General features: G+C 35.3%; 1 protein-coding gene across 3 annotated transcripts; it reads left to right on the top strand.

Moving 5' to 3' along the window:
* The first annotated feature begins 790 nt into the window (after window positions 1–790).
* LOC131160313 (probable protein S-acyltransferase 16) lies at window positions 791–26,669 on the top strand. 3 transcript variants are annotated; one of them, XR_009138006.1, is made up of 8 exons: window positions 809–1,241; window positions 2,428–2,520; window positions 2,603–2,704; window positions 2,978–3,055; window positions 3,135–3,233; window positions 3,343–3,438; window positions 17,754–17,828; window positions 25,926–26,046. XR_009138006.1 is itself a non-coding variant. In XM_058115871.1 (7 exons), the coding sequence occupies exons 1-7, from the start codon at window positions 969–971 to the stop codon at window positions 26,037–26,039; spliced, it is 855 nt and encodes a 284-aa protein (XP_057971854.1). In that variant the 5' UTR covers window positions 791–968; the 3' UTR covers window positions 26,040–26,669. The 3 variants fall into 3 exon arrangements, 2 of the variants coding, with proteins under 2 accessions (XP_057971854.1, XP_057971856.1); XM_058115871.1 differs by lacking the exon at window positions 17,754–17,828 and having other exon boundaries at window positions 791–1,241; window positions 25,926–26,669; XM_058115873.1 differs by lacking the exons at window positions 2,603–2,704; window positions 17,754–17,828 and having other exon boundaries at window positions 25,926–26,669.
* The last annotated feature ends 272 nt before the right edge of the window (window positions 26,670–26,941 follow it).

The raw sequence follows: 26,941 nt of genomic DNA, 5'->3' as shown, positions 1-26,941 counted from the left end.
ACGTTTGACTCTTATGCTTGCGTTGGAATTGTCCTGTATATCTGAACTGAACTTGCGGAAAAATATTAGCAGACCTAAAAACTACTAATGGGTTGTTATCATCAAAACAAGTTGAAATGAGAACCCTTAGCCACTAGGGCTAATAAAAAATATTTTGCTTAATTTGTTGTGAATATGCATATATAAATTACCTACTATCCACATAAATTAACTCATTAACTAAATAAACATATTTTCTAAATTTGTAATGAGTTTCCTTCCTTAGTCACATGTTAAAATGCAAGCCATAATAGCATAGGTTTATTAATTTGTTGGATAGTCGAGTCTTAAGCAACTTTAATTTTGACTTTTGATAGTAGTAGTACTTTTATCTTTTGATTTTCACTCTACATGTGAAAATACTAAAAAGATAAACGAAGCAAATTTGTTATTTCATTGTATATAAAAAAAGTAATAAAGTGCTTTTATTATTTTTTAAAGTACTGTGACCCATCTTTCAATTATTTTAGAAAAATAGTAATTATGTTTTTTAATAAAAATTACTCAAGAGAATAATTTGATCCAAACATGCCCTAAATATTAGAAAATTTTGTGCAAATTTGACTCCATAACATAATATAAGTGATCATTTAGATATTTTTATGATTTACTTTGCTTTTTAACTTATTAGATTTTGAAGAATTAGTTTTTTGAAGTACATTTGAAAAGATTTAAAAGACTTAACTGTTAATCATTTGTCCTATTGGATTTCCTCTCGATTAAAAAAATTTATTAGGTAGCCCGTGAAGTTAAGAGGAAAGAACGGGAAGACTTGAAGGGCATTTACGTAAATCGCCAAACAACCGCACCAGCTAGATTGCAAGTCCTCGGGCGGCATGGAAAGTCACCTCCTTTTCCTTCTCTTGGACACTCGGCAGATGCGCCGGTGAAGCCGTGGTATCATTTTCTGGCGGCGGAGCGACGCGAAAATGAAGCGGAGCTGCTCCGTCTCCTTCCCCGTCGTCGTCGTTGTCTCCGCGATTGCTTACATATACTTCTGCACCGTCTTCATCTTTATTGACGCGTGGTTCGGTCTGATGACCTCCCCGGGAATCATGAACGCAACCGCCTTCACCGCCCTCGCCTTCGCGTGCGTCTTCAATTATACTCTCGCCATATTCACTGATCCCGGGCGTGTCCCTCGGACTTTCTTGCCGGACGTCGAGGACACGGATAATCCGATCCACGAGATCAAGCGCAAGGTATGCATAGGTTCCCTATGTATCTCCCATTTTTTATGGCTGTTTAGGCATTTTAGGGTTTTTCGTTGTTTACTGTTTTGGAAAGTCACGCTGTCTGTGATTTTTTTTTTTTTTTGTGTGTAATCTTGCATGACCTACTTGTTGATTTTGCCTGTCCAAGAATCTTTTCTTTAGATTTGCTAATAATTCAATATTTGGTGTTTGTTAAATGCAAGGATTTGCTTTATGTGGCCATTCACTGTGATCTTTTATGATTTCTCTGTGATAAATTCTACATTGGAGAGGGTATGCACGTTCGGCACTTTCTTGCTGTTTGTAAACAAGTTTCTTGGTTATTGTCGATTTGATTTTTTATTAGTCTGTTTGGTGATTGTACGTAACAATCTTGGTAGATGGTTGCGTAAAGAAAATGAAAATTTGATGAAAATGGTGTGAGGTGTGGGTGATTATCTGCCTGAATGACTTTAAGTATGCAATGACTTGACATATTGGGGTCGAAATGCACCAAATCTAAGGTGCACTAACAAACACAAGCAACTTTATATGCAGAAGGGATCTTATATAATTAGTGTCTAACATATTGGGGAGGTTACATTCTTAGGAAGCTGTGTGTTCAATAAGATTGTGTTTCTGTTGTCAATGAGATGTAGAAATTATTTTTACTCCTGTTGTAAGTGACTATTTTCAGCTGGTGATATCATGTCATTTGTATATCTTGTTTGATTTTCTGTTTCTTATGGTCTTAATAACTTGGGTGGGAGGAGGAGGGTTTTAGGATGATTGTTATGTTTATAATGATCCATGTTCTGTAATAGTATGCTGCCCGTATTCTAAACTGTCTAATGGAATTGTCCATTTGTCTGCTTTTGGATTTGGATTTTGATTTACAGCCCATGCTTCTTACAGAATTGGTTTTAAGTTCCATGGGGAGTGGTAATACCACCTGGGGAGGTACCTCCTTCTGCACAGCTGGACCATTGTCATTTTCATTGATGAATTTTTGTGATTCAAGTTCATGGTATTAGGCTTCTGGAAAATCTGAAGACGTGCCTAAATTGCTAGACCTGACCACACTGATCGTTCACAAAAATTTGGAATATGTGAAAAGCTTGAAATTGTTCTTAAAATTTGGTCACCTTTAGTTTCAGGATTTCAAGAAATAATTTTTGTGTGAAATGTTTTGCAGGGTGGGGACTTGAGATATTGCCAAAAGTGTTCCCACTATAAGCCTCCCCGTGCACATCACTGCCGTGTCTGCAAAAGATGTGTTTTGAGAATGGTATGCATGATCCCTGTTATTGTTCATGCGTTATCTCAACTGTGCTGGATAATATCTTAAAGTGCTGCTTCTTGATTTTAAGGACCACCATTGCATCTGGATAAATAATTGTGTGGGTCATGCAAACTATAAGATGTTCTTCGTCTTCATTTTGTATGCTGTAATTGCATGCCTCTATGCCCTGGTACGTTCTAAGCATTTATTTATTCTTTTTGTGTCAACATGATTAGCTACTGCACCCCAGTGGTTTTGGTTCTGCCACTGTTGGTTGTTTGTGCTCAATTTGGATGTAGTTATTCATTTAGATATTTTTTTTTGTCTTGTGGAAATGAATCCTTGTACTTGTGATTCTTTCTAGTCTTTGCTTCTGGGGTATGAGCTGAAAGCAGTTCACGGGTAGTGATGAAATGGAGAAAGCTGTGGATGATAACTTCATTTTTTGGGTTTAAATTTTTAGGTTTTGCTTGTGGGTAGTCTAACTAACATTGCTAAAGAGGATGGCCAGCAAAGTGGAGGCTTTTCCAGAACTGTATATGTAATACTACTAGCATTTTGATCTGGTTAAATAAGAATCTAGCATATCAGTTGGTTTATTTGTCAGCTTCTGTTCTCAGGTGGTATCTGGGTTGTTGCTTGTCCCATTGTCTGTGGCACTTAGCGTTCTCTTAGGTTGGCATATCTACTTCATTTTGCGAAACAAGACTACAATTGAGGTTTTTAAAAATTTATATTTTATTTTATTTTTTTCTCTATTTTCTAGTTCTTGGGGACATATATGCTTTGTTAGTCTTGATAAATGTTTTCTTTGGCTTTATTTGGCAGTACCATGAAGGAGTTAGAGCTATGTGGCTTGCAGAGAAAGGAGGGACTGTCTATAAGCATCCCTATGATCTTGGTGCCTATGAGAATTTGACTACGGTTAGACATATATATTCCCTCCATTTTTTCTCTCTATTTGGACTTGTAGGATATAAGCACGTGACTTTCTTTAAGTTTATAGCTTTTTGTCAGCTGCATCATTTTTCCCTTTTGAATACCTCTACTGTATTTGGTCGAACGCTAGCTGCCAGCTGGTTGCAATTATTGTTATCTGCTGACAACTAAAACTGTGATGTCAGAAAAATTTAGTTTTTTCTGAATTGGGGTTTGGTTCTTCCTTCTTTTAAAAGGTGTATATAAACTCACAGCTTTATAATTATAGAGAAGATTTGGCTGGCTCCTGCTAAACATAGGCGTCATAGATTATTTTAATTGCATTTTTTATCTCAGAAGAAAGTTTATGAATGATGAGATGAAAGAAAGTACAAACTGAGGACTGGGGTAAGATTTGGCTGGCTCCTGCTAAACATAGGCATCATAGACTATTTTAATTGCGTTTTTTTATCTCAAATGAAAGTTAATGAATGATAGATGAAAGAAAGTACAAACTGAGGACTAGGGGTCTGTGAACTAAAAGTAAGAATAAAAAAGATGAAAAGAAAAACCTAAACTAACTAATTCAAAAGTCTTTTTTCTCTATCCTTTCCTATCATAAGTAATTGAACACTTTAAACTAGCTAATTTTTTTTGACTTTTTTTCACCGTACTGTTACCTCTATGAAACCTAATTTCCTGCTTCCCTGGAGTATTCAACCCCAAAACCATGTTATCCATGATATATTGTGAAGCAACATCCTTGACGCTAACCTCCTTTCTGAAAATCGAGAGTGGCAGAGTACCATTCCCATTGAGACCCAAGCCTCCTCCTGTTCTTGATCTGGGTAATTATCACTAGGCATTTACAAAGTATCATACAGTAATAAAGCACTGCCACACCCTAAATCAGTGCCAAAGTCACTCTCCTATTCCAATTCATTGCACCGTTTCTTTTTTGCCCATACAAAATCCACCCTCTCAATTCTTCTCCCCAGAACCCCTCTTAGATTCCATTGGACTGTCCACAAGACTGAAAAGTAACATTCCCATTTTTCTTCAGAAATTTTTTAATGTATGATTCTGTATGAAGGTTCTCAATCCCCAACTGTCCTGAGCCTTAGTAGAATTCCATCCTTGCCAGACCCTTCACATTCTGAGCATCATCCTCCACTTGTTGGTTCTCAAGATCCTCTCCCTGAAGATACCACCTTAACAGGTGAAGGTGCAGGATTTTTTTGTTTTTTTTTGTTCTTGTTTTTGTTTTTTTCATTGAAGTTCTGTTAGTGTTGCTTCCATCACCGAGTTTCACAGCCGGCAGCAGCATGCATCTTCATCTGTTTTGCAGGTTAATCAGATCTCTGATTGTTACCCATTTTATGCTCATCTTCAGCAGGCTCTTCCTCTAGCAGAACCAGAGCATCACTATTGCAATCAGTTTTATGATCTCATCCATATTCCTCATAAACATTAACCTTTCACATCTCTACTTTAACATTACCAACAGTATGATTAAGTTTAGAAGAGTCTTGTGTAGTCCTCTCAGCCTTAAGGCAGTAGGCCAGCTCCGACGGAATTACAACTTTTGAGGAAGAAATTTAAGCTGACCTTCTCTAAGTGCAGTGGGCTGAGTAGCCTGAGCCTGCCCATCTTGGTCCACTACAAGATCTTTAAAAACTCTGTTAGTGAATTGGACCTTATTGAGTTTAGGCCCTGACCAACCTACACAGTTAGAACCATAAGATGTTCCTGAGAAAGCAATTGGCCCAGGTCGAGAACAAGACTAATGGTGGTCCTGTTCATTTCAAATGAGAATTTAGGCTCAAGAGCCCAGAATCTTCACCTCTGTGCCTCTATAACAGAAATATCCTAGCCACTGGCACTGAGTGCTGACCAGATCTTGGTTTCTCTTTGATATAATGTTGCCCCTCTTACTATGATTCCACCTTTTCCGTTACTTTCAAACTCTGTTTCAATAGATCAACCCACTTCTCACCATCGTAAACCTGATGCTTACCAATGCTAAGGGAATCTGACGCATTCATACCTGCCAACAGATTCAATAATGTCATTAAACTTCCTCCACTCTTCCCAATTTGATCCTGCAGGAAGAAAGATCGCTTGGCTCTTCCCCTCTAGGCAAATACCCACTTCAAGGAACTTTTGATGAGCTCTCAACTGTAATGGAAATGGCCAAATATTTTTAAACCTCTGAGAACTTGTCTAGTCTATCACCACCAATTGAGAAGCAAGCACACATCCAAATGGTTGATTAATTCATTGATTTGCAACCTTTCCCTTCTCCACCATAAGTACTAACCCAGCTTCGTGCAACATAGGATTGCTGCTGAGAGAGAAAGGGAGTGATAAGAGGAGAGAAGGGTGATGAACAGCAGTTCTTTTTTTGTTTTTCGATAGAAGAAGAAATTTATTAGATGAGAAAGAATGTACAATCACGAGAGAAGACATCTCCTTAACGAAATTTGAGAATACCCAGATAAAAACAGAAAAAGAAAAGATAATACACAAAATGTAAAAGGCAGCAAAAGATAATCAGCACACACTAAGAAGAGAATGCCAATTACGCTGAACATCTGACACATCCCCTTGAAGTTTCCATTGCCCCCACACCATAAAGAAGCCATAAAATGAACCTTTTCCCCACACCAGCAAATATGATAACTCCTTCCCTGATTATGTACACAAGTTTCACTCCTTCCAAAAACTCCAAAACACTGCAAATAAAGCCCAAATTCTTAATGCAGTTCCTTCCTTCTTTCTATGAAACTCAACAAAAGATATTGCCAAAAATTCCACTGACCTTGGGCAAGCCAAGCTTTCTCCAAAATAATTGAATAACTTGGCCCAATCCTTCCATGCAAAATCACGATGCAAGAAAAGATGTGAAACAAATTTTGAACAATCAAAACAAAGTATGCATATATTTGGAGAGAGAGCCTTTAGAGGTCTCTTAATCTGCAGCAAGTCATTAGTATTTAACCTATTAAGCATAACCAATCAAAAAAATGCTTTGATTTTTGGGGGGATTTTGACCTTCCCAATAACTTTGTAGTATGGAAAGGAGAAATTGGTACCAAACAAGAATTATAGAAAGATTTACAAGAATAAACACACAAAGGATCCAACAACGAGGATCAACTATCATCTTTTGAGGATACCCTACAATTATTTAACATGGCAAGCAAAGAAGATAAAACAACTTAATGGCAACAACTCCCCTTGGATTCACATTTGGAGGACGGAAGCTCCTTCAAAGGTTGCCTTTTTGTTTAGGAATCTGTGAGAGGGTTTACAGTCACGAATATGTGTTCAGTTTGTAAACAATGTGTGAGAAAGGACTTTTTTTTTAATGCTGTCATCAAGGATGAGCAAGCCTTTAAGGGGTGTGTGTGAAAGCAATCAATTCAATCACACATAAGCAGATAATCGAAGTAAAGAGAGATTAGGAGGAAGAAAAATAGATTTTTATAGTGTTTGGTCCAATCCTGAACTACCTCTCCACTCCTCAAGAGCTTGCTTGGGCTCCTCACTATCTACTTGAATGGTGCACTTGTTCACAAGCTTATGTGATGCTTGATTGCTTCTGTCAGTTACAAGCTACTCAACCTACCGTCATGCGAGAGGTGCATCTTTGCAAACTTCACAGAAAACACACACACACACACACACACGCACTTAGGGATGGTATTATTCACTCAAAAAATAGCTCTCAAGATACTAGAGTTGAAATTTGAAATGAGGAACAAAAAAAATAGCTCATAGGAGCTTGATCTGTTTATTAACGGCACACTTTGATTTTTTGGACATTGAGGGTGTCCCATATTTGAAAGCTCCAGAAATTTTTGCAGCTACAAGCAAGAGAGTGAATGCTGTTCTTTGCTTCCATCATTGTCCACAATGAGTTCAAACTTACTTTCTTCAGTTTGAACAGCTTCCATCTTAGGTAGCATTTGGTTCATAGCTGAAATTGGAATTGGAATTGGAATTGGAATCGATATTCACTGGAATTGGAAATGGAATGTCATATTTCTCTCTTGTTTGATTTGGCAAGGAATCGGAATCGAAATTGTATTATACTGTTTGGTTTATATAAACATAGGAATTGGAAATGAGTCTAATTTATCAATTATGTCATTATAGTATAAAAAATTTATTTAATTAATTTAATATTGAATGATTGAATTATAAATATGTAATTATTACATACTATTATTTTATTAAGCTATATAATAAATATATTTTTTACAATAAAATCATTTTGATAATTATGCACTTGATTATACTTTGCATATTATATTTGATTATATTTTTATTATTATTATTTTGTTTTAACTATATTATTAATATTATATTTTCTCGTATATTTTATAAGTATTTTTTTTAAATATGTAATTTATTAAATGTAAAAAAATCTCATACTTTATAACACCATAACATAATTTATTAATTAACTTAAAATCATAATATAATAAAATAACCACCATAGCATTATATTTTATTACACAATAGTAGTTTACTCTTTTTTATATATTATATCAAACTATATTATAAATATTATATTTTTTATTATATTTTATTAGTATTATTTTTTAATATCTAATTTATTAAATATAAATAAAAATATCATATATTATAACACCATAACTTAATTTATTATTTAATATAAAATAATAATATAATAAAACAACCACCATACATTATATTTATTACACAACAGTATTTTATTCTTTTTTTATATATTATATCGTCATTAAAATTTATTATTATATATTTTTATTAATGATATTAATACTTAATATTTTATATTATTTTAAGGTTATAAATAATAATTACCAAAGTTATATCATAGTATTCTATAATTTAACACTATTTCTATTACTTTTTATGGGTTATAATATTATTATATATAGTATAAATATTAATAATTACATTTAAAAAAATTTATTTTTAAAAATATTATTATATATTTATATTTAATGATGTTATAATATTGATATTATTTTTTAGACTTATGTGATATATTATTTTATATTGTATTATATTAACATTATTTTTTATATTTATGCAGTATATATGTTATTATATTATATATAATATTACGTTATAATATATATGTGCCTATGTATATGTAATATACAATAGTAATATATATATATATATATATATATTTACACTATTATTATTAAATTTTACTGTTATATATATTTACATAATAAACATTGAATTTTTATTTTATTTATTTTTTAGATTAAACAATCATATCACAAGTATATCATAATATTTGACATTTAATATTTTTCTAATTTTTTATGTCATAAAATTATATATATAATAAAATTATTAATAATGGTGATTTAATATTTATATTATAATATATATGTTAAATTATCAATAATGATGTCATAATATTAATATTATTTTTAAATTTATGTAACATATATTATATTATCTTAATATAAATTATCATATTATAATAAATACTGTGTTTCCAGGAATCAGGATTTGATTCTAGAGTAAGTCAAAAATCAAAATGTACGCAAAAGGAGGAATCCCTTTCCTGCATGGAATGGGAATCAGAATGAAATTATCACTAAAAACCATTAGAAATGGGAATCAACAATTTTGATTTTGAATTCTAGAGCTGATTTCCAATTACCAAACACCACCTTAGAGGAAACATAAAAAAAATCAGTAGAGAAATTATAATACACTTGACACAAAAATTTATTAGACCCTTAATTCAACATAAAATGTTTGCTAATTGTGAGACTCTTTAGTTAAACAAGATATTGCATGCTTAGCAATATAGAAGATTTAGGAATGCATTTTATTTGATATCCTAGCTTGTTGATTCGTATGAGCTTTGACTCACTTCTAAAAATGAGTAGCACTATGGCTATCCCAAGTATAGGAGTTACGTCGTGTAATTATTAGCCCAAACAAGCCAGATCGTCCCCTCAGAGAATGCAGATTAGTTTTAAACTAGCGTGAAATAAAAAAAGAAAATAAGAAAACAATTTTACTGAACATTGTTCATATTCGGTTTCTTTGGGGTTTTGAAATATTTATGACGGAATTAAAACAAGCGAAATCTAAACTACGAACCTAACATGCATAAACTAACCAAACAACTCACTAATTAAACACTTCACATAATAAACCAAAAACAAGAACCTCATTAATCAGTATCAAATAAGGGCAAACTAAACTTAACAATTTTAAACAAATTCAACACCTTAATAATGTAAATAAAAAAAAAAATCCAGTAACATCTAAAAATAAGCTGAATTTAATAATGACTCAACTAAGTGAAAGTAAACTAAACTAAACTAAACAACAAATAAGCTCAACAAAATCTTAAATAAACATAACTAAACTTAAACCACTAAAGAATTCCCATAAGATATAATGACATTAAAGTGAAGTAATAAACAACAAAGTTCCAACAATATATTTAAAAATGACATTAAAGTGAAATAAAGCAATTAAATGACAATAAGGGGAACTTTAAATAAAAGTAACCGACACAAATAAAGTAACTCAACTCAAAAATAACTCAAGCGACAATAATTCCCATTAATAGCTTCAATAAAAATGATTAACTCAACAAGGTTTAACTAAAATAAATCCCAAATGAATGCTAAAAAAAAAACAAACTTCAGTGCTGGATTAAATAAAAATAAACTACAAACTCAGTATTTAAATGGCATTAAAATAAACTAAATAGTAAAATAACAAGAGAGGGAGAGAGAGAGAGAGAGAGGCTGTGAGCTGCTCGGGTTCCCCAAGGGAGAATGCTTCCCTGTGTGGCGCAGGAACTCCCAGCAAGAAGACCTTGCTGCCGCCCCCTTTTGCTGCCTCCCAAAAGAGCTAAAGAAAAAACTAAAAAAGGCCCTACCTAAGCCCTAATGAACTAAGTCTTCTTCCTTTGACTTTTCAAAGGCAAGCAAATAAATCCCCCTTTTTTACAATTCAGCCCCCCAAAAGTGAGCCTCCAGCGCCTCTTTCTTCTTTCTTTTCTTCACGCATGTGCTTGCAGCATGTGGTCACATCAAATGTTCCCCCCCCCCCCCCTTTTTTTTTCTATTCTTGTTTCTTCTTCTTTTTTTTTTTTTTCCCAGAACAAAGGGAATTTTGACCTTCCTAAAGCCCGTATCTCTCAAAGCTCAAAACATGAAAGTCGTAGAGCACTCCCTCAGCTTTTCCCAGAATTTTGAATCATCTTGATCAGAGTTCGGACGAGAAAGTTACGCCCAGATTATGGAGTACGGTCGGTTTTTAGCTTCCAATAATTGCCCTGCAATAAAAAAAATGTAAAAAATTCATAAATTACTCAATTTTAAATATTATAAATAGAACACAATGTTGAAATATTGAGAGTAATTAGGCATTTAATTAAAAATATAATCCTTAATGCATGAATTAAAACGCCTAATTACGCATCTTTGACGCGTAATCAAGCTTTAACCGCGTAATGGGTATTTGGGATCCTTTGAGCCAAGAGGAAATGGGCTTGACTATACTGATACATTTGTGCCTAAGGGAACTGGGCTTGATGATATAGTGTCTAAGGAATTTCTTTGGTTCTATTGACCTAGAGATATCCCATGACAAAATACATAGGGAAGTTCTTTGGTTGTTTTGAGAAAAAGGAGTATCTTTTTGATATACTAATGTCACAAGGATATATATGGTAGAGTATCAACCAGTGTGACGACTACAAGAGGGGATCCTAGAAAATTCCAAATTACAATAGGTCTACATCAAGGTTCTACTTTGAACCATATCTTTTGGCTTTAGTGATTGATGAACTCTTTAGGAATATCCAAAACGAGATCCTGTGGTACATGTTTTCAGATGTTATTGATTTTATTGATGAAAGTAGGAGTGGAGTAGACTCTAAGTTAGAACTATGGAGAACATTTTTGTGCTTTGGAGGTTTTAGGAATGGTAAAAATCAGACAGAATATACGAAATGTAATTTTAGCTACATAAGGAGGATATTGGAGATAAAGATTAAACTTGATAATCAAGAAATTAATAGCACTAGTATATTTCTTTGCCTTGGATCTATTATGCAAGTGGAAGGAGAAATTGAAGAGGATGTAATGTATATAGATAATGCAGGTTGAGTGAGATGAGGAGTCCTTCGGGTGTGCTGTGTGGTTGTAGAATACGTTTAAAATTAAAAGGAAAGTTCTATAGGATGGCTATAAGACCATCCGTGCTATGTGGATTAGCATGTTTGGTAACTAAGAAACAGCACATCCAAAAAGTTAAAATTGCAGAAATGCAAATGCTAAGGTGGATGAGTGGTATGACATTAAAGGATAAATTAAGGCGCAAATATATTTGCAATAAGTTAGGCATAACCCTAGCAAAATTTAAGATAATGGAAGGGTGACTTGGATGGTTTGAGCATTTGAAATATAGACCAAATAGTGTGCAAATGAGGAGTGAGGTGGTTATTGTTACTAGTAGAAGAGGTAGGGGTAGAACTAAATGACATGGAATGAGAGAGTGAGGAAGGATTTAATAGCTCTTGATTTAGCTGAGGAAATTGCCCTTGATTGTGTGAATTGGTGTGTAGCTGACCCCATCTAGTGGGGCTTATGGCTTGTTGTTGTTGTTTGAACTAGGCTTGATGCTACTGTGGCTACTAAATTTGGGCTGGATGGACTTTTAGCTAGCTCTGCTTTTCAAATTTATGGTTTAGATTCGTGGGCTGCAAAGGTGTGGGTGAGGAAAGTAAGAAATAACAAGCCCACAATTGTTTCTCTTACCTAAGACAATTCCTTTATTTGTGCACGAGAGAATAGAGGTGAAGAGACAATTGGAATGTGCGAGAGATTACTTGAGCCATATCCTCAGTCATTGAAAGAAGAAAGCGCAGATAAGGGCGACTGCTTTTGAAGCGATACTTGACAGCCACTGGTTGAGTCAACTGATGATATACTGTCACAGTTGACTTTGAAGGTCGAAAAGGGGTTTTGGGAAGATACTGTAGTCATGTCTGATGGTGGTATGGGCCTCAACAGTACTCCCCACGGGGAGTGCTTGTATGAAATATGATATAAAGTTGGGAGGGCAGTTTTAGACATTAATTTGAATTAATTGGGGTTTTCATTGTTATGATGCTAGGTAGTCCTAGTAGTATACACAATCAGGTCACTGAAATTCTGGCTTTGGATTTTGAAGAAAATTTTGGGATGCTTTCTCAAGGAAGATGAAGGTTTTGCTCATCGATTAGCTTAGACAATTGTAAGATATTCCTGACCTTCAAAGTTAGAGTGAGTATGAGCCTGGATTTAGGCATGTAGATTTTTAGTGAGAAAGGGGAAGAGGATGGGCATTGTGTTGGTCATTGTAGTTCTCCTGAAGTTGCTCAAGTTGACATTTGCCATTTGAAGGATGATGAGAAGTCGACAAGGGCCTTAGTATATGGGGAAAAATCATTTATCATTCTTGTCATTTCTTCCACTCCTTGTCCCTTCCCCCCCAAGTTCACCAATTTGCAAAGGATCCTTTATCTGCTTGTGGCTTTTCCTGGGGAATTTTTTGTTATGACCCAAGTTTTGGAGAAGTCATTTTAGCTTTTCCCCGGCAGGTTAATATACTTTTGATTCAATCATTGCCATAGAGAATTGTTAGTGGACAACAGGGAAGAATTTTTAAACAAATTTCGGGACAATAGTTGGGGATATTTAATGATCTGAGGCGGATTTAGGGCAATAAATGGGAGGTGCCTTTTCCTGCCCCTTATCTGCCCACCTTGAGTACTGCCCCATTTTCAATCCACCCTGCCTCGCCTTGCCCTTCCCCGAATGTTTTTATATGATATAAAACAAGTATTATGTATATAATGTGTGTGTGTAAATATGTAATGACCTTGTGCCAAGGCCAAATAATGACGCAAATGAAAAAGCAAGGGGCAAAAACGGAATAACATATATTAGTGGAAAAATGGGATTGATTCAAAATAATCAACTCCTAGCTTTAAATCTTTAGGGTTCAATCAATAAAATATGGGGCTTGGGAGGGGTGGGAGGCTGGGTCGTGAGGAGGGAGGAGCAACCAAGCTTGGGCAGCGGATGGCCACATCGGTGCAGGCCATAAGATTCGACAGGATTGCAAATCCATAGAGTTTGTCATTAGCCATTTTCTGCCTACACAGTAGCAGGAGGAGCCTAGGTCAGAGCCTTTGAGAGCTCTCTTAGACATTTAGATTCACATGATAAGATGAGATTCAGATTGGGTTTGGCTCATATCTTAAGCTGTGTGTCACGGTTCGACATTGGAAGTGTATAAGGGATATTTGGGGCTTATAAGGATGATTTTAGCTTCAACTATGTGAGGCGCCTTTTATAGGACAAATCCGTGAGGCTAGTGGGTCAAAGTGGATAATATCTAACTAGAGTTGGACCCAAGGCCGTTACATTTGGTATTAGAGGTGGATCCTACACAGAGGTATAAGCCACTTCGACGATGGCATTAGGGAATTGACAAGAGAACATGTCATGGTTCTACATTGGATGTGTACTAGAGAGATTTTGGACTTATAAGGATGATTTGGGCTCCAACTATGTGAGACACTTTTTATAGGACAAATCTGTGAGACTAGTGGGTTAAAGCGGACAATACCTCACTGGAGTTGGATCCCAGATCGTTACACCATGCGTGCTGCATCAAGCTAGGTGTAGTTGAAATCAACAATAACAATTCATATAATACTGATATTTTCCATCAACTTGGAATGAAAAAAAAAAATTGGTGGGTGTTATTTTTAATAGTTGGGAATTGGTAATTTATAGATTGATGGTTTGGACATGGGAAATGGCTTTAATTGAGTTCCTCCCATACTTGCTGAGTTTGTAGGCATTTTTTTAAAGCTAATATGTGTTTGGACACAAATGGATATAGGGGCAGTCTTTGGATCCCAGTGGGTGGTGGGGCTTTGAATGATTTGGGGATAGGGTGGTGGTTCTGCCCCAAAATGGATTCTGGGCAATAGATAGGGGGCGGGACAGTTTGGTGGGGGTGGGGATTGTATAGACCCTCCCACTCCAGATCAATCCTGTTTACATCCGTAGTAGTGATCATTGGCCCATAGGAGGTTGAGAGAGACAATCAAGATCCACCTTCAAGAACTCCTAAAGGATTTGAGGTTGAAATTAGTAAATTCTTTGGGGCAAGAGGTTAGGGTGAGGTGCCTCCCAAATCTCATGAGAGGGAAAAGAAAAAAAGTTAGAAGAGGATTGCAAAAGCTGAATTCATCCATTAATTAAGGGGATAAGAAAGGCAGGGGAAAAGGGGCTAGATTATAGTTTTTAATCAGGATCCTTAGTTGGAAGTGAGGGGTCTTCGGAATGTGAACAAATGCAGGGTAGTCTGAGAGATTATTGTGCATATGTTTCCTAATTTTTCTTTTTATAGGAAACTAAACTTCAGTTAGATGATAGTAATCTTTTTAGGAGCATTTGGGATGTGCGGTTTGAAGAATAGGGAATGTCTTCATTTGGTGTGTATGGGGGTGAAATTATGGGTTGGGATATAGATGTGCTTCTAGGGTGGATGGTCTTCCTATGTCTTTTACTCTCTCTATGCTTGGAGTTCCATTGGAAAAGTCAGTTGTGCTTTCATTAGTATCTCAGTATGGGCATATCATGGTTGTCAAATCAAGATTCAAATTGTGAATTGAAATTTCAATTTTGGGAATTGAGAATTGAGAATCGAATCAAATTGTAAGGTTCAGTATCAATTCTGAATGACATATATATATATATATATATTAAAATACAAAAAAAAAGTACAATAGTACAATATACTTAAATTTTGACAATTTAAAAAAATCATATTTCATGTGTAAGCTTTTTCCCTAAACAAATGAAAAGCAGGGGAATCAGTCAAGAAATATTCATAAAAACAGTGAACTTTGTACTGTTTAAGGGAAGGAATCAAGAAAAAACTGTAAAGAACTGAACTTTGGGTGTTTATCTACAATTAAAAAACATATTATTTCATGCATATTCTTTCTTGAGTTGAAAAGAAAAAATAAATAATCAACATTAAAAAAATGATAATAATTGAACAAACCACTAAAAAACAAACTAATTTGTGAATCTTAACTTCACAATGAAACATGATTACCGACTTAGCTGATAAGTGTTCTACCCTTCTTTTCAATGGCAACACTCTATACTCCAACAGTGAAGAATGGTTTTGTCAAGGCAACATAAAACCTAAAGTTCTATTTTCATCTCTTTTTTTAGCACAATATTGGCATAGACAAGTGTCACGGTCCGCCTTTTTCACACCGTTGTGAAGGGCCGTGCGGCGCTAGCTAAAGCACTCTTGCTTAACTAGCCAGCCTTTTGTTTACCAACATTCATCCACGAAGCACTTTCATTAACATTCAATCAGATAGCAGCGGAAATTATAATCAATTCATGAAAGCCGTGGCAACCAAGCAGTAAATATTGAAGCAAACGTAATTCATTAACAAATCCTCCGTTGACATGTTGTACTTAGCGAGGGAGGCAAGTAGGCTAAGCACGTTGACAATTGCTAGTGAGTTTTACAATGATTGATGAACACTCACCCTCCCCTAAAGAGCTTTCTAGGCCATTCTCACTCTAGCACTAGGAAACATCAAAGTGACCGAGGAGTCATACTGCCTTATTTGGCTTACAATGAAAGAAATACTAGAAAATAACCCTACACTAGTATTTACATGATGGAAACCCATCCCAAACACACGAGATAAGCGGTCATAGGCAAGCATAATGCCCTGAACAAGCTTAGCCCGTGACAACAAGGAATGGAAGGTAATCATGTAAAAGTAAAAGCAATAAAAAAGGGTTTTAATCTACTGGGGTTTGCCAGGATACGGTACATGTAAAATTGTGTGGATTGATAGATTCAAATCAATTCGTTATATTCATGAGGTGAATTGTAGATTCGGCAGTGATTTAATTATTTTTAGATTTGTTAGTAAGATTTAAATTGATTTTGTATGGAATTGATACAAATGGTTGGGAATCGTAAAGATTCTAACAACTATGACGTATATATCTTTGTTTTGGGAAGATCTTTTTTATGTTTTTGGTTTTTTGCCCTCTTAATTGGGTTTTAGGTGGGGATTCATGTGCATGTTGTACCTGCTATTTTTGAAGGAATGGCATCATTATATCTTCCTTTTCAAAGACTTTGATGGTGCTTGTCCTGCAGCTTCTTTGTACTTTGCATCAGACTTTTTGAGCTTCTATTAGGTTTTGAATTAAACTTTTTGGAACCATTTAGTTTCGTGCTCTGCTGCAATACTATACCTTCGGATTTTTGTTTAAGGATCAAGATCCAGGGTATAGGCAAACTTGGCTATAGGAAGGCTATGATCCCACTATTTTGGCTGTCACTGTAGAGGCATCAAATGATATTGCCAAGAGTTTTGACTCACTACATTCAACCTGTTGGTTTGAAGATGGAACAAATTGCTATACCACGGGTCGGTTTGGAGCATTTGCTTCGTTCCCCCGCAAGTGGTGAAGAAATTTTTGACTGCAATGAGATGTTATTGACTTAGGGATTGTATGGTCAAAGAATAAGCTGACCACATGCGACACATTTGAGGTCTTCCTTACATGTTATGGAAGTGCACCATCTTCGAGCATGTGTCAACCAAACCAAAAGTAAAAGCAATTCCTTGTTTAGTGTGCAGAAGACCCAATACATGCTTCATTGAAGCATCTTGCCGAGGTTATGATGCGTAGGCAGCGGCATGCAAAAACAGTATTTTGGGACTGTCCCAATGAAGTTTGACAAGTTAACCCACTTCTGGGTGTACTTGGTGATGCCTCGCTTCAACTGAGCCAAGAAATAATGTTCCTTCACTAAAGTTGCTTCTTATCCATGGTATTAAAACTGTGATCCATAGGATCTCATGATCCTCCTTTACCCAATTGAACTTGATCCTCTATGGAATTGCAAATTGACAGGATCATTGTAAGATTGGTAGAATTAGGGGGATTGGTGAGATAGTTGTAAGGTCATAAGTTCCTACTGCGCAATATATTTTCAAAGTTGTACTAAGTACTTGTACTACATGCTTGGTGCTTTTCATGTATAAGTTGTATGGAATGGCCAACTTAGGAGGTGCTTTAATATTTACAAAAATCGTTGAGTCATAAAGTAGTTTGATGCTTGTTAACTGGTTGAAACTTCAAACTTCGAACATCAGTATTTTGGTTGAGGATGCAAGTAGATATTTAATACACTAATGCATTTGATGATAATAACAATGTCAGTGATGATGATTTTAACGATGAGATGATATTGGTGATTGTGATGGAGCAAATAGTGGCTTGGATGTTGGAACTAATGTAAGAGTTTTTAGTTGATTGTTGTTCATTTTGTATAGTTGTTTTTCAGTTGATTTGTGTTAAAAAATTATGCTCCTCTTTTATAAGAATTTATTTTTTTTATTATAGACGGTCCGATTGACTTATGATTGCAACAGTTGAACACTTAATTCCCTTTATCACACGGGGGCTATACCATATGAGCTACTTGTTATTTTGCTTTTATTTTCTATAAGAAATTATTTTTTTATTATAAGACAGTTTGATTGACTTATGATTGCAACAGCTGAACACTTAATTCCCTTTATTGCACGAGGGCTATACCATATGAGCTACTTGTTATGTTCATAGTCTTGAATATTTACCAGACAATTTTTCAGGTTTATAATATTTAAATTTATGAAAGAATGTATTTCTAAAAAAAATTATAGTGCCATGAGGAATGCACAGCTTGCCACCTGGAACAAAAAATCCATCTTGCGAAATCACTAATCTCATGGGCTAGTCTGGTTGGCACTTATGCTATCAATGAAATCCTACTTCTTTTGAGTGCATGGTGACCACCACCACACAAAGCACATCTGTCCCTTTGTTTAGTTGTCTTGACTTATGCTTGATTATAAGATTTAATTGCTGCAAGTAGGAAAATGAACCAGCTCTGATCCTTCTCAAAATTCAGATTGTTGAGGTACTCTAAATCCACGTGTGGAGTACAAACTCTTCTTGAAATAAATATTTCTCCAGTGTTTGATGGCTTTTGAAATTACATAGAACTCCAACTCATATGTGGTTTGCTTTTGCTGGCTACACACAACTCACTATAACATGCTATTATTCGACCTTGTTGGGAACTTGTGGCAGTAGTTTGCGGGCCAATGGAAGCTTTGCACATGACTAACAATTCAAAAATGGGTCCAATATCTGGTTGCAAGAAAATTTTTGTCATCCACAATAATTCCTACGACACTGGAGACAAACCCCACGAAGAGGAGCTTATATATCATGAAGCTACACTTCTTTATGTTACCATGTAACAAGTTCTCTTTAGTATCAGCCCCTAGTGGTATGATCATCTTCACTATGACTTTAAATCAAGATATCATCAAAATAAAGGATAACAAATTTTCTAATTGAAAGTTTAAGAACCTGGTTCATCATGATGGCGCTCTTCGGCAGGTTTAAGGGCATGATCAACCCAATTGTATAGATCTTAGGTTTGAAGGCTGTCCTCTGTCTCCATGTCTGATGCAAATCTTGTGGTAGCCACTACAAAGTTATTTTTTTGAAGACCACTGATCCTGTCAACATAACTAACTAGTCTTCTACATGCAAAATGGGAACATGTGCTTAAGTGTTATCTTGTTGAACATTATGCTATTCACACACATTCATCACTTACCTTCTTTTTTCAAGGTTAAAAGCACGTGCATTGCAGAGGGATTATGTTGTCCTCAATATTTCTTTTCTGAATGAGATCTTTGAGAGATGGCTGCAGGTAAATGAAAGACTGGCTGCCGGATCAAGTTTGATATGGTGTTGAATTTATCTGAAATTATCTCCTGGAACTCATCTAACAAAGCCTATACTGTGCTTGGAAACTTAGTTTCCGCAGTTTACTGATACTTCACTACAATAGCTCAAGTCACTGGACTTGCTTCACATCTGGACTCAAAAGATCAAAAAATGCTGACCTTCCAGGGGCTTTGGTAACCTTAAAGTGAGAAAGAGCCATAGGTAATTCTTTATCCTTGTCCTGCATTCAGATCAGCAGGACTATCCAATACTAGGCGACATGTGTCGATGATGGCATCACATAGAACCTCATCCTTATATTTTCCTATAGAAAAAGAGAAAGGAATTAAGCATTGCTTGATTACCTTAATCTCACAAATAACCTTAATATAGCAATCTTGTATGGTATTGGATGCGTCTCAAAAGGTAATTGCAACTCTTTATCCATGTATTTGGACATGATATTTTCTCTGCTTTCATTACTATGAGGACATCATAGATATGCTAAAATTTTGCATCAAGTTCAAAAAAATGTGACATTGAGGGGTCCTCTGTTTCCTCCTATTTGGGATGACATCATAGTTATACTAGATTTTTGCATCGAGTTCAAAAAATGTTGTGACTTTGTGGGGTCCTCTATTTCCTCCAGCTTGGGCTCCATTAACATTAATCTCCTAATCACAAAGGAATAAGCTTTTCCTTTGTACATCTTCATGCTTAGGTATTGACTTGCCTATCCCTGTTTGGGCATTTGCCAAATCCATGCTTGTACTTGACATAAAAAACATTTATCAAGGATTGACTTAACAGAAGGATTCCCTATGTTTATTTTCTATTTGGTTATGGCCCTAGGCCTTCAATTAATGGTTTAGGTCGCAGCCATTATGGATGTTATGTAATAATTATTGCGTTTGTGAATTCATTTTTTGCATTTAGTGAACTTGTAGAAAACACTCATTCATGTGTTTTGACCCTAGAACTTTAAATGCAAATTTTTTAGATGAATTTTAGTAAATTTTAATCAACATACATGCAACATATTTTGCAACTGGTGAATGTTATATGGTTTTTCAAGTTGCCTTTGGTGGGAAAGACCCTATATAGGTCAATTTTTACAACTATATTCAATTATAAACGTAAGAACCATAAATATAATGACAAAGAAAACATCATAATAAGTCTTTTTTCTTTTTCTTTTTTATATTTTAGGTGGGGAGTGGGGGGAGATGAGAAACATCATAAGTAGTTTATTTTTCATTCATAGCTGCATACTTTGAAGCATGCTTCTAGCTTTATATTTCGTGTTACAGCCACATAAGTACATAAATGTATAAACATAAACCAAGTAGCACATAAAACATGGGACAATCAAATAAAAACATGAAGCTTGTCTTGTCTCAACTCTCAATCCCTCACTCTCTCCTCAGTCTTGCACCATGACAAATGACATGGAGGATCCTCATAACTTTTCATGTCTCTCATCTTTTGAGTATGAGAGCTACTACTAGTGCCACTTTCAACTTCTTCAAATGAGTATAAAAGGAGCCTATATTATGACCATCTCTAGTTTTATCTTGATATTGTGGTGGGAATGAAGATTAATACTGAGAAGTTTGAAATCAGGGAAGAATTGATTATTGGCTTGACCTCATATCTTTTCATGTCTCTCATCTTTTGAGTATGAGAGCTACTACTGGTGCCACTTTCAACTTCTTCAAATGAATATAAAAGGAACCCATATTATGACCATCTCTAGTTTTATCTTGATATTGTGGTGGGAATGAGGGAGAATACTGAGAAGTTTGAAAGAAATCAGGGAAGAATTGATTATTGGCTTGACTCATATCTTCTGTGGAATTGTGGTTGGTTGTGGTGGATTAGGGTATGGATATGTGGAGGGTGGACATGAAGAGGCAAGGAAGTAGGGAAAGCATATATAGGCATAGGGATAGCTTGGATAATAGTGTGGAGATGGGGGTTGTGGAGGATAAGATTGTGGATGTGGAGGATGTTGATACGACTATGGGTTATGGTTCCTCTTAGTGGCGGATCCAGGAATCACAAATAAGGGAAGCCAAAGTATATACATTAAAAATTTGTTAAGATTTACTATGTTTGTATTATTACATCTTTCATTGATTTTCAGCTTAATTATCTATTGTATCAACATTTATGAATAACAAAAAAAGGGTTTCATTAATGAGAATCATGAATAAATACATCCTACTAATGCTAAAAAAAGTCATAGTTACATTACTATGAGCACAGTGTATACAAAAGAATATATTGTTAAAAGATTAAATCAAATTTCCATCCTAATCAATCCACCGTCAAGTAACCTCTACAAAAACCATTCCTTCCAAATAGGCGAGTACAATAACTTAATAGCAAAAGTAAAAAGGAATTTTGAAATTAATCGTCTCAAAAATGTATGGTGGCTGTTGAAAGCTTAAAAGATTCAAATTCGTCATTACTTTTGACCCCTAAAAAAAAGAGTTGTTTCAACAAGGGGAAACAAATTGAAAGAATAAGTAATTCCTTCAATCAAACAAACCTAAGTCTTTCTATTAATCAAGAATGGCAAGTGAAGGAGGCATTCATCAAATGCGTACAATTTCATAACCAATGGTTATTACTTATTAGGTCTAAACAATGGTTTCTACTTATTAGCATGCTCCCTTTTCAAACTAAGAGGTGACAAAGTTTTGACATTGAAAAAGACTAAATCAATATCTGAGTCAGGTTTAACTTGCTTGTATATATTGAGTCAGCTTATTTGACACTTATTTCCAGATTTTCAAACGTAATTGTCCTGTGGAGAACAACTGATAAATTAGTGTATGAGTAAGCCCACTCAAGAAATCAAGCCAATTATATAGTATTTAATTCAAAACAATAATTTGAGCATAAAAAATTTAAAAGGCACTACATATATTTTTTCATTAAAATCATCCCTTGGGATAAACATTTGTAAAGGCTTTCCAAACCAAGCAGACAAGCCCGGCTTGGGTTAGGCATATTCTATTATTCTAATTCTAAGCAGCCTTGTACTAAGGGAGCGTTTGTCTGCATTTAATGGGCTCTATATAGAACCAGTTCACATGGGTTCCAAATTAAGAGACTAGTATTTGTTTACTTCCCCAAATTATCTCTTAAATCCTTTGGTTCAGTCAGCAACAAAATCGTTCCTGAATGCCATTTTCACGCTCGTGTAACTGTGATTTCTCTCCCATGAGCGGTTGATTTTGCAGTCTCTCACTGGAAGGCAACAAAAAGGTCATTGAAAACCTATTTTCAATTCCAAATAGGGTGCTGAGGAGAGAGAGGAGTAAGAGAGGAAAACCCGACACAACAGTGGAAAAAAGATAAAAAAAAAGAAAAAGGGAAGAAGCCGAAGTGCATAAATAAGGGAGCAATTGATGATAATCCGTGTTTCATAGTGTATTATGTTTGCCGTTGGGATCATGTTTTAATTCCGATTTGTTTTTCGCAATTCTTGCCTGAAAATGGTGGTGATTCTGGGCATGCTAATTTTGTTTGAGTGAGCTAGGGCCTTTGTTTTTCCACTGGGGGTGGGGGGAAGAGGCTGGGGTTTTTGGTGTTGCAGGATTTGGCACCCATGTTCAGGTTTGTTTGGATTTTGTTGGATTTTCTTTTTAATTTTAAGATTGTGAACAAGCTTCCATTTCATTTTCACTAATTTTATTTGTGTTATTGTATTTTTCATAATTTTTGTTCTTTTTAAAAGAGAGTTCATATTCTCAGGTGTTTTTCAAACACTTTGTACTTTTCATTGTTAAAGGGTTCAATGAAGCTCTAAATTGGGTTCATAAAATTCAATAGCTAATTCAGTGTTTAGCATTGGCCACAATTAGTTAGGCAGGCTCCAATTATGACCCACTACATTTGTACATTTTTTGTTTGTTGTATCCTTGATTTTTTTTAATTAAAAAATAGTGAAATTTTTTATTCTGTTGGAGGGTATATGAGAATGAAGAAAGTAACCAAAAATTAAACAAGTCAAAAAAAAAAAAAAACTGAAGAAAGTTAAAAAAAAAAAAAAAAAAAAAAAAAAAAACACTTAGTTAAACAAGCTAGTTCAAAAATATAAGTATAAATCAAAATTTTTTATTATTTGTTCTATCCTTCCAGTAACTTTCAATTTTAGACATTGATGAATCAAGTGTTCCATGATTAGTATGACAAGTTTGTTTTGATATGCTAGATAATTTTGTTGTCTACAACTTTACTCTAAAAGAGCACTAATAGCGTATGGAAGGTGTTTGGCAGGGTAAATGGGAATGCATATATATAATTTTCTTCAGTTCCTCACTTTGCACTTACTGTCCATTACCTATTATTAAATTCAACGAGACTTATAAGATTGTTGCCATTATAATACTTTATTACCAAATGTCCTTAATTAAAAACTATATATTCTTGTACTTTTTCATAATGCTTAATTTTGTTAAAAATCCCCTAAATGCACATGGATGCAACATGATATCAACATGGTGATATGAAAATTTTGAAAAAAATTAGGATAATAAATTAATGTAAAAATATATATTTTGGTATGGTTTTTTATTGTGAATGAAAAATATTGAGCTAATTTTAATTTAAAATATAGGGTCATTCATGCCCATTCTACAAAGAATTCCATGTATAAACTACAACTATACATTCATTGGTTAAATTCATATTAGAGAATAGTCAATATTAAATACATTGATAACATTGTTCCCAAAAGAAAAAAAATGCAACGAAAGGAACATAGAGAGGCAGTGAGGCAGAGAGCCAAAAGGCTCTGTTCTACTGCACATGGCTGATGGTGGGCGATGGTTGTTGTCCTGGCAGTGGGGGGCTGGGAAGGAGGGTGATGATAGAAGCTCGACATACTAGATGGCTCAACTGAAGAAGTCAAGTCTTCCTCTGGCAACTCAGTCCTGCTGTCCCTTTGGCCTGCCACTGCTCTAGCTACTCCTTTTTGTTGTAGCTGATATGGTGGTGTAAGGGAAGCTTGAGAGGTTTGGCGGTGCGAGGTAGCAGGGCCACCTCTTGATTTTTTTTATTTTTAATTTTTTTAATTTTTTTGGGGTGGGGTTCCCTTTCTACATGATGACAGTATTAAAGATTTAGAGGGGGAAGTAAACACAGCAATCTAGGTCCAAGAGGTGTCCCTGACTGTCCCAATCATGCCTGATGTGTCCATTCCTCTCTGTGTACGATGAATAAATTAACACATTTCAGGCATGTGTCGTTATTTGATACATTTCGGATTCTGACACTTGGGGCTTCCAGAGTATTGGTATTTCCTAGTTCAAAATCTGCTGTTAGCCTTTTTGCCTGACTGAATTGAAGTGGCTAGATGTGGTTACCTTTTGTTCCTCATCTTTTTTGACCCCTTAAGAGGAAAAACAATATGATTGTTCAGAATTTTGTTGGACTTGGGCATGTATATATATATATATATATATTTATATATTAATTTATGTATGTATGCATGCATGTATATAGGAAAAGCTAGTTGCAAAATACCCTCCTAAACTAAAACAATCATCATATAACCACCTTCGACTATTCAAAGAGGTTACACCGTCAATAATCACTGAAAAGGCTATTATAACCTTCAAAGTTTGGAGTTAGACCAATTATTAATTGAGTTAAGAAAAAAATTATAAAAAATAATTAAAGCCATACAGTCAAGAACCATGTACTCATTTACATTCCCGCTGGGCACATTGGGATGTTGGTCAATCATGCAATTGTAGCTGTATTTTCTGGTGCCTTTGGATGACCTTTGTGGAGATGTGAAGCTTGTAGCCATCAGCCGGGCTGATGTAGAAGTTTTAGTTGTTGCCGAGGGTGATTTTGGAGAGGGCAGTGAGAGAGGAGTGCCATTGGAAATAAAAGGAGTCGCTGCAGTTGCTGATGGCACAATAGCTGCGGCTGGCAGTGTCAAAGTGCAGCCATGGCAGCCTCAATTATAGTCAAGTCTGTTATGCGGAGAGGTAGATATGGTAATGGATCTGCAAGCCAGGTCCACCAGTTAGACTAGACCATTAAATTGGGGACCCATTTTTCCTGCACCAGTTGATTCATGTAGTTGTTGATTTGAGCATCTACAGAATTGTCGATCCATCATTTTGTGTGGGCATTTGAATGATCTTCCTTGCAGGTGAACTTTGTCCATCCATATGAGCATAAGGGTGGAATTGGAGGATTTTTTCATTAAAAATTTTAACCATTAATTGGACGGAAGGGGATATTGAGTATTATAAATTCTTGAGGCTGGTTATATGGTGATTGCTGTAGTTTGGTAGGTATTTTACAATTAGCTTTTAGTATAAGGAGGTTTTATGCATTTTAGCATATATGTATATATAGAATGAAGACGGTGCGGTTAAGCCTTTAAGTTTTTGAAACAGTGACATGTATGGACTTCATTCTATATATATATATATATATATGTATATATTTATTTATTTATATATTGTAAGATCAGATCTGGGTGTGATTAAGCCTTTAATTTTTTGAAACAGTGATATGTATGGACTTCATTCTTGTTTATTTATGTCATGAATTGGCTTCTGTTGACTGCTTCAGGTGCTGGGTCCAAGCATCCTCTGCTGGGTATGCCCAACATCAAGGCACATTGGTTCTGGTCTTCGCTTTAGTACAGCATATGACAAAGCAACTGGCGTGGCAACACCAAAATGAAGTTCAATGTGGCTTGATCTTCTCAGCATCTTGGCAATAATAAGATGACAACTGTGAAGTGGTGTATGAATGCAGGTGACACGAGGATGTCTGGCAGCACCCGCCTTAAGCATAATGCCTTACACGCTGTTCTGCTTGTGGTAACCACTGGAGGAAAGATGGTCTTTTTTCTTTTTTCTTTCCAACAAAACAAAGACTCCGGGAGTTCTTGCCGCTCTTTGATGATGGATGAAAAAAAATCGATTCCTTGGAGGGCCAACTCTAATTCCTCAAATTACACAGAAGCAGCGGAATTTTGTCTGAAGCAAGTAATAAAAAAGGATAGCTGTACTTGGTGACTGTTTCGAGGATGTAGAGCTTACAGATTAGGCAATTATTTTTTTCTTCCTTTGAAGCATGTAGGTGAAAGGCTAGTTGTAATAGGTGAGTCTTGATGATGTAGAGCTTACAGATACTGCATTTGTAGATACTTTGGGTAGAAAATTGGGATCATAATCCCAGCTTACCGACCAAAATCCCAAGTAGAATAGATGGTTTAACTTTTAAGAAAGCTCATTGTTCATGTAACCTTTTTGAAACCTCTACAAAAAAAAAATTGTGGATAAATGTTACGGTATGCCTTTTTCTTCCTTTGAATGATTTTGTGATTTAATACTTTCCTTATTCTTTTGATGGTCTACTTAATTGAATGATTTGGCTTTAAAATGCGTCTAATTTGTAAGTGTAATGGATGATGTAAGCCAGCGCTGACCTTGGCAGCCTGAAGCAAGGTTGATGGCAGTAATCACCTGAATCTTTTTTCGCCATCTCTACTTCGCATTAGGTTAATGCGAAGTACTGTTTGTTTTGATCGTGGATGGTTGTCGTAATAAGCGATCTTGCATTAGTGGGGGTGAATCCTT

Source organism: Malania oleifera, chromosome 7 (assembly GCF_029873635.1).
Source record: "Malania oleifera isolate guangnan ecotype guangnan chromosome 7, ASM2987363v1, whole genome shotgun sequence".
NCBI lineage: Eukaryota > Viridiplantae > Streptophyta > Magnoliopsida > Santalales > Ximeniaceae > Malania > Malania oleifera.
This window is presented reverse-complemented; position numbering and strand designations above follow the sequence as displayed.

What these genes read in the sequence shown, in the direction of transcription:
- LOC131160313 (XM_058115871.1), top strand. Translation starts at nt 969, where the DNA reads ATGAAGCGGAGCTGCTCCGTCTCCTTCCCCGTCGTCGTCGTTGTCTCC. An exon ending in GCTTTTCCAGAACTGTATAT is followed by an intron (nt 3,056 to 3,134) that starts GTAATACTACTA and finishes TTCTGTTCTCAG; the next exon opens with GTGGTATCTGGGTTGTTGCT. An exon ending in CCTATGAGAATTTGACTACG is followed by an intron (nt 3,439 to 25,925) that starts GTTAGACATATA and finishes TGACTGCTTCAG; the next exon opens with GTGCTGGGTCCAAGCATCCT.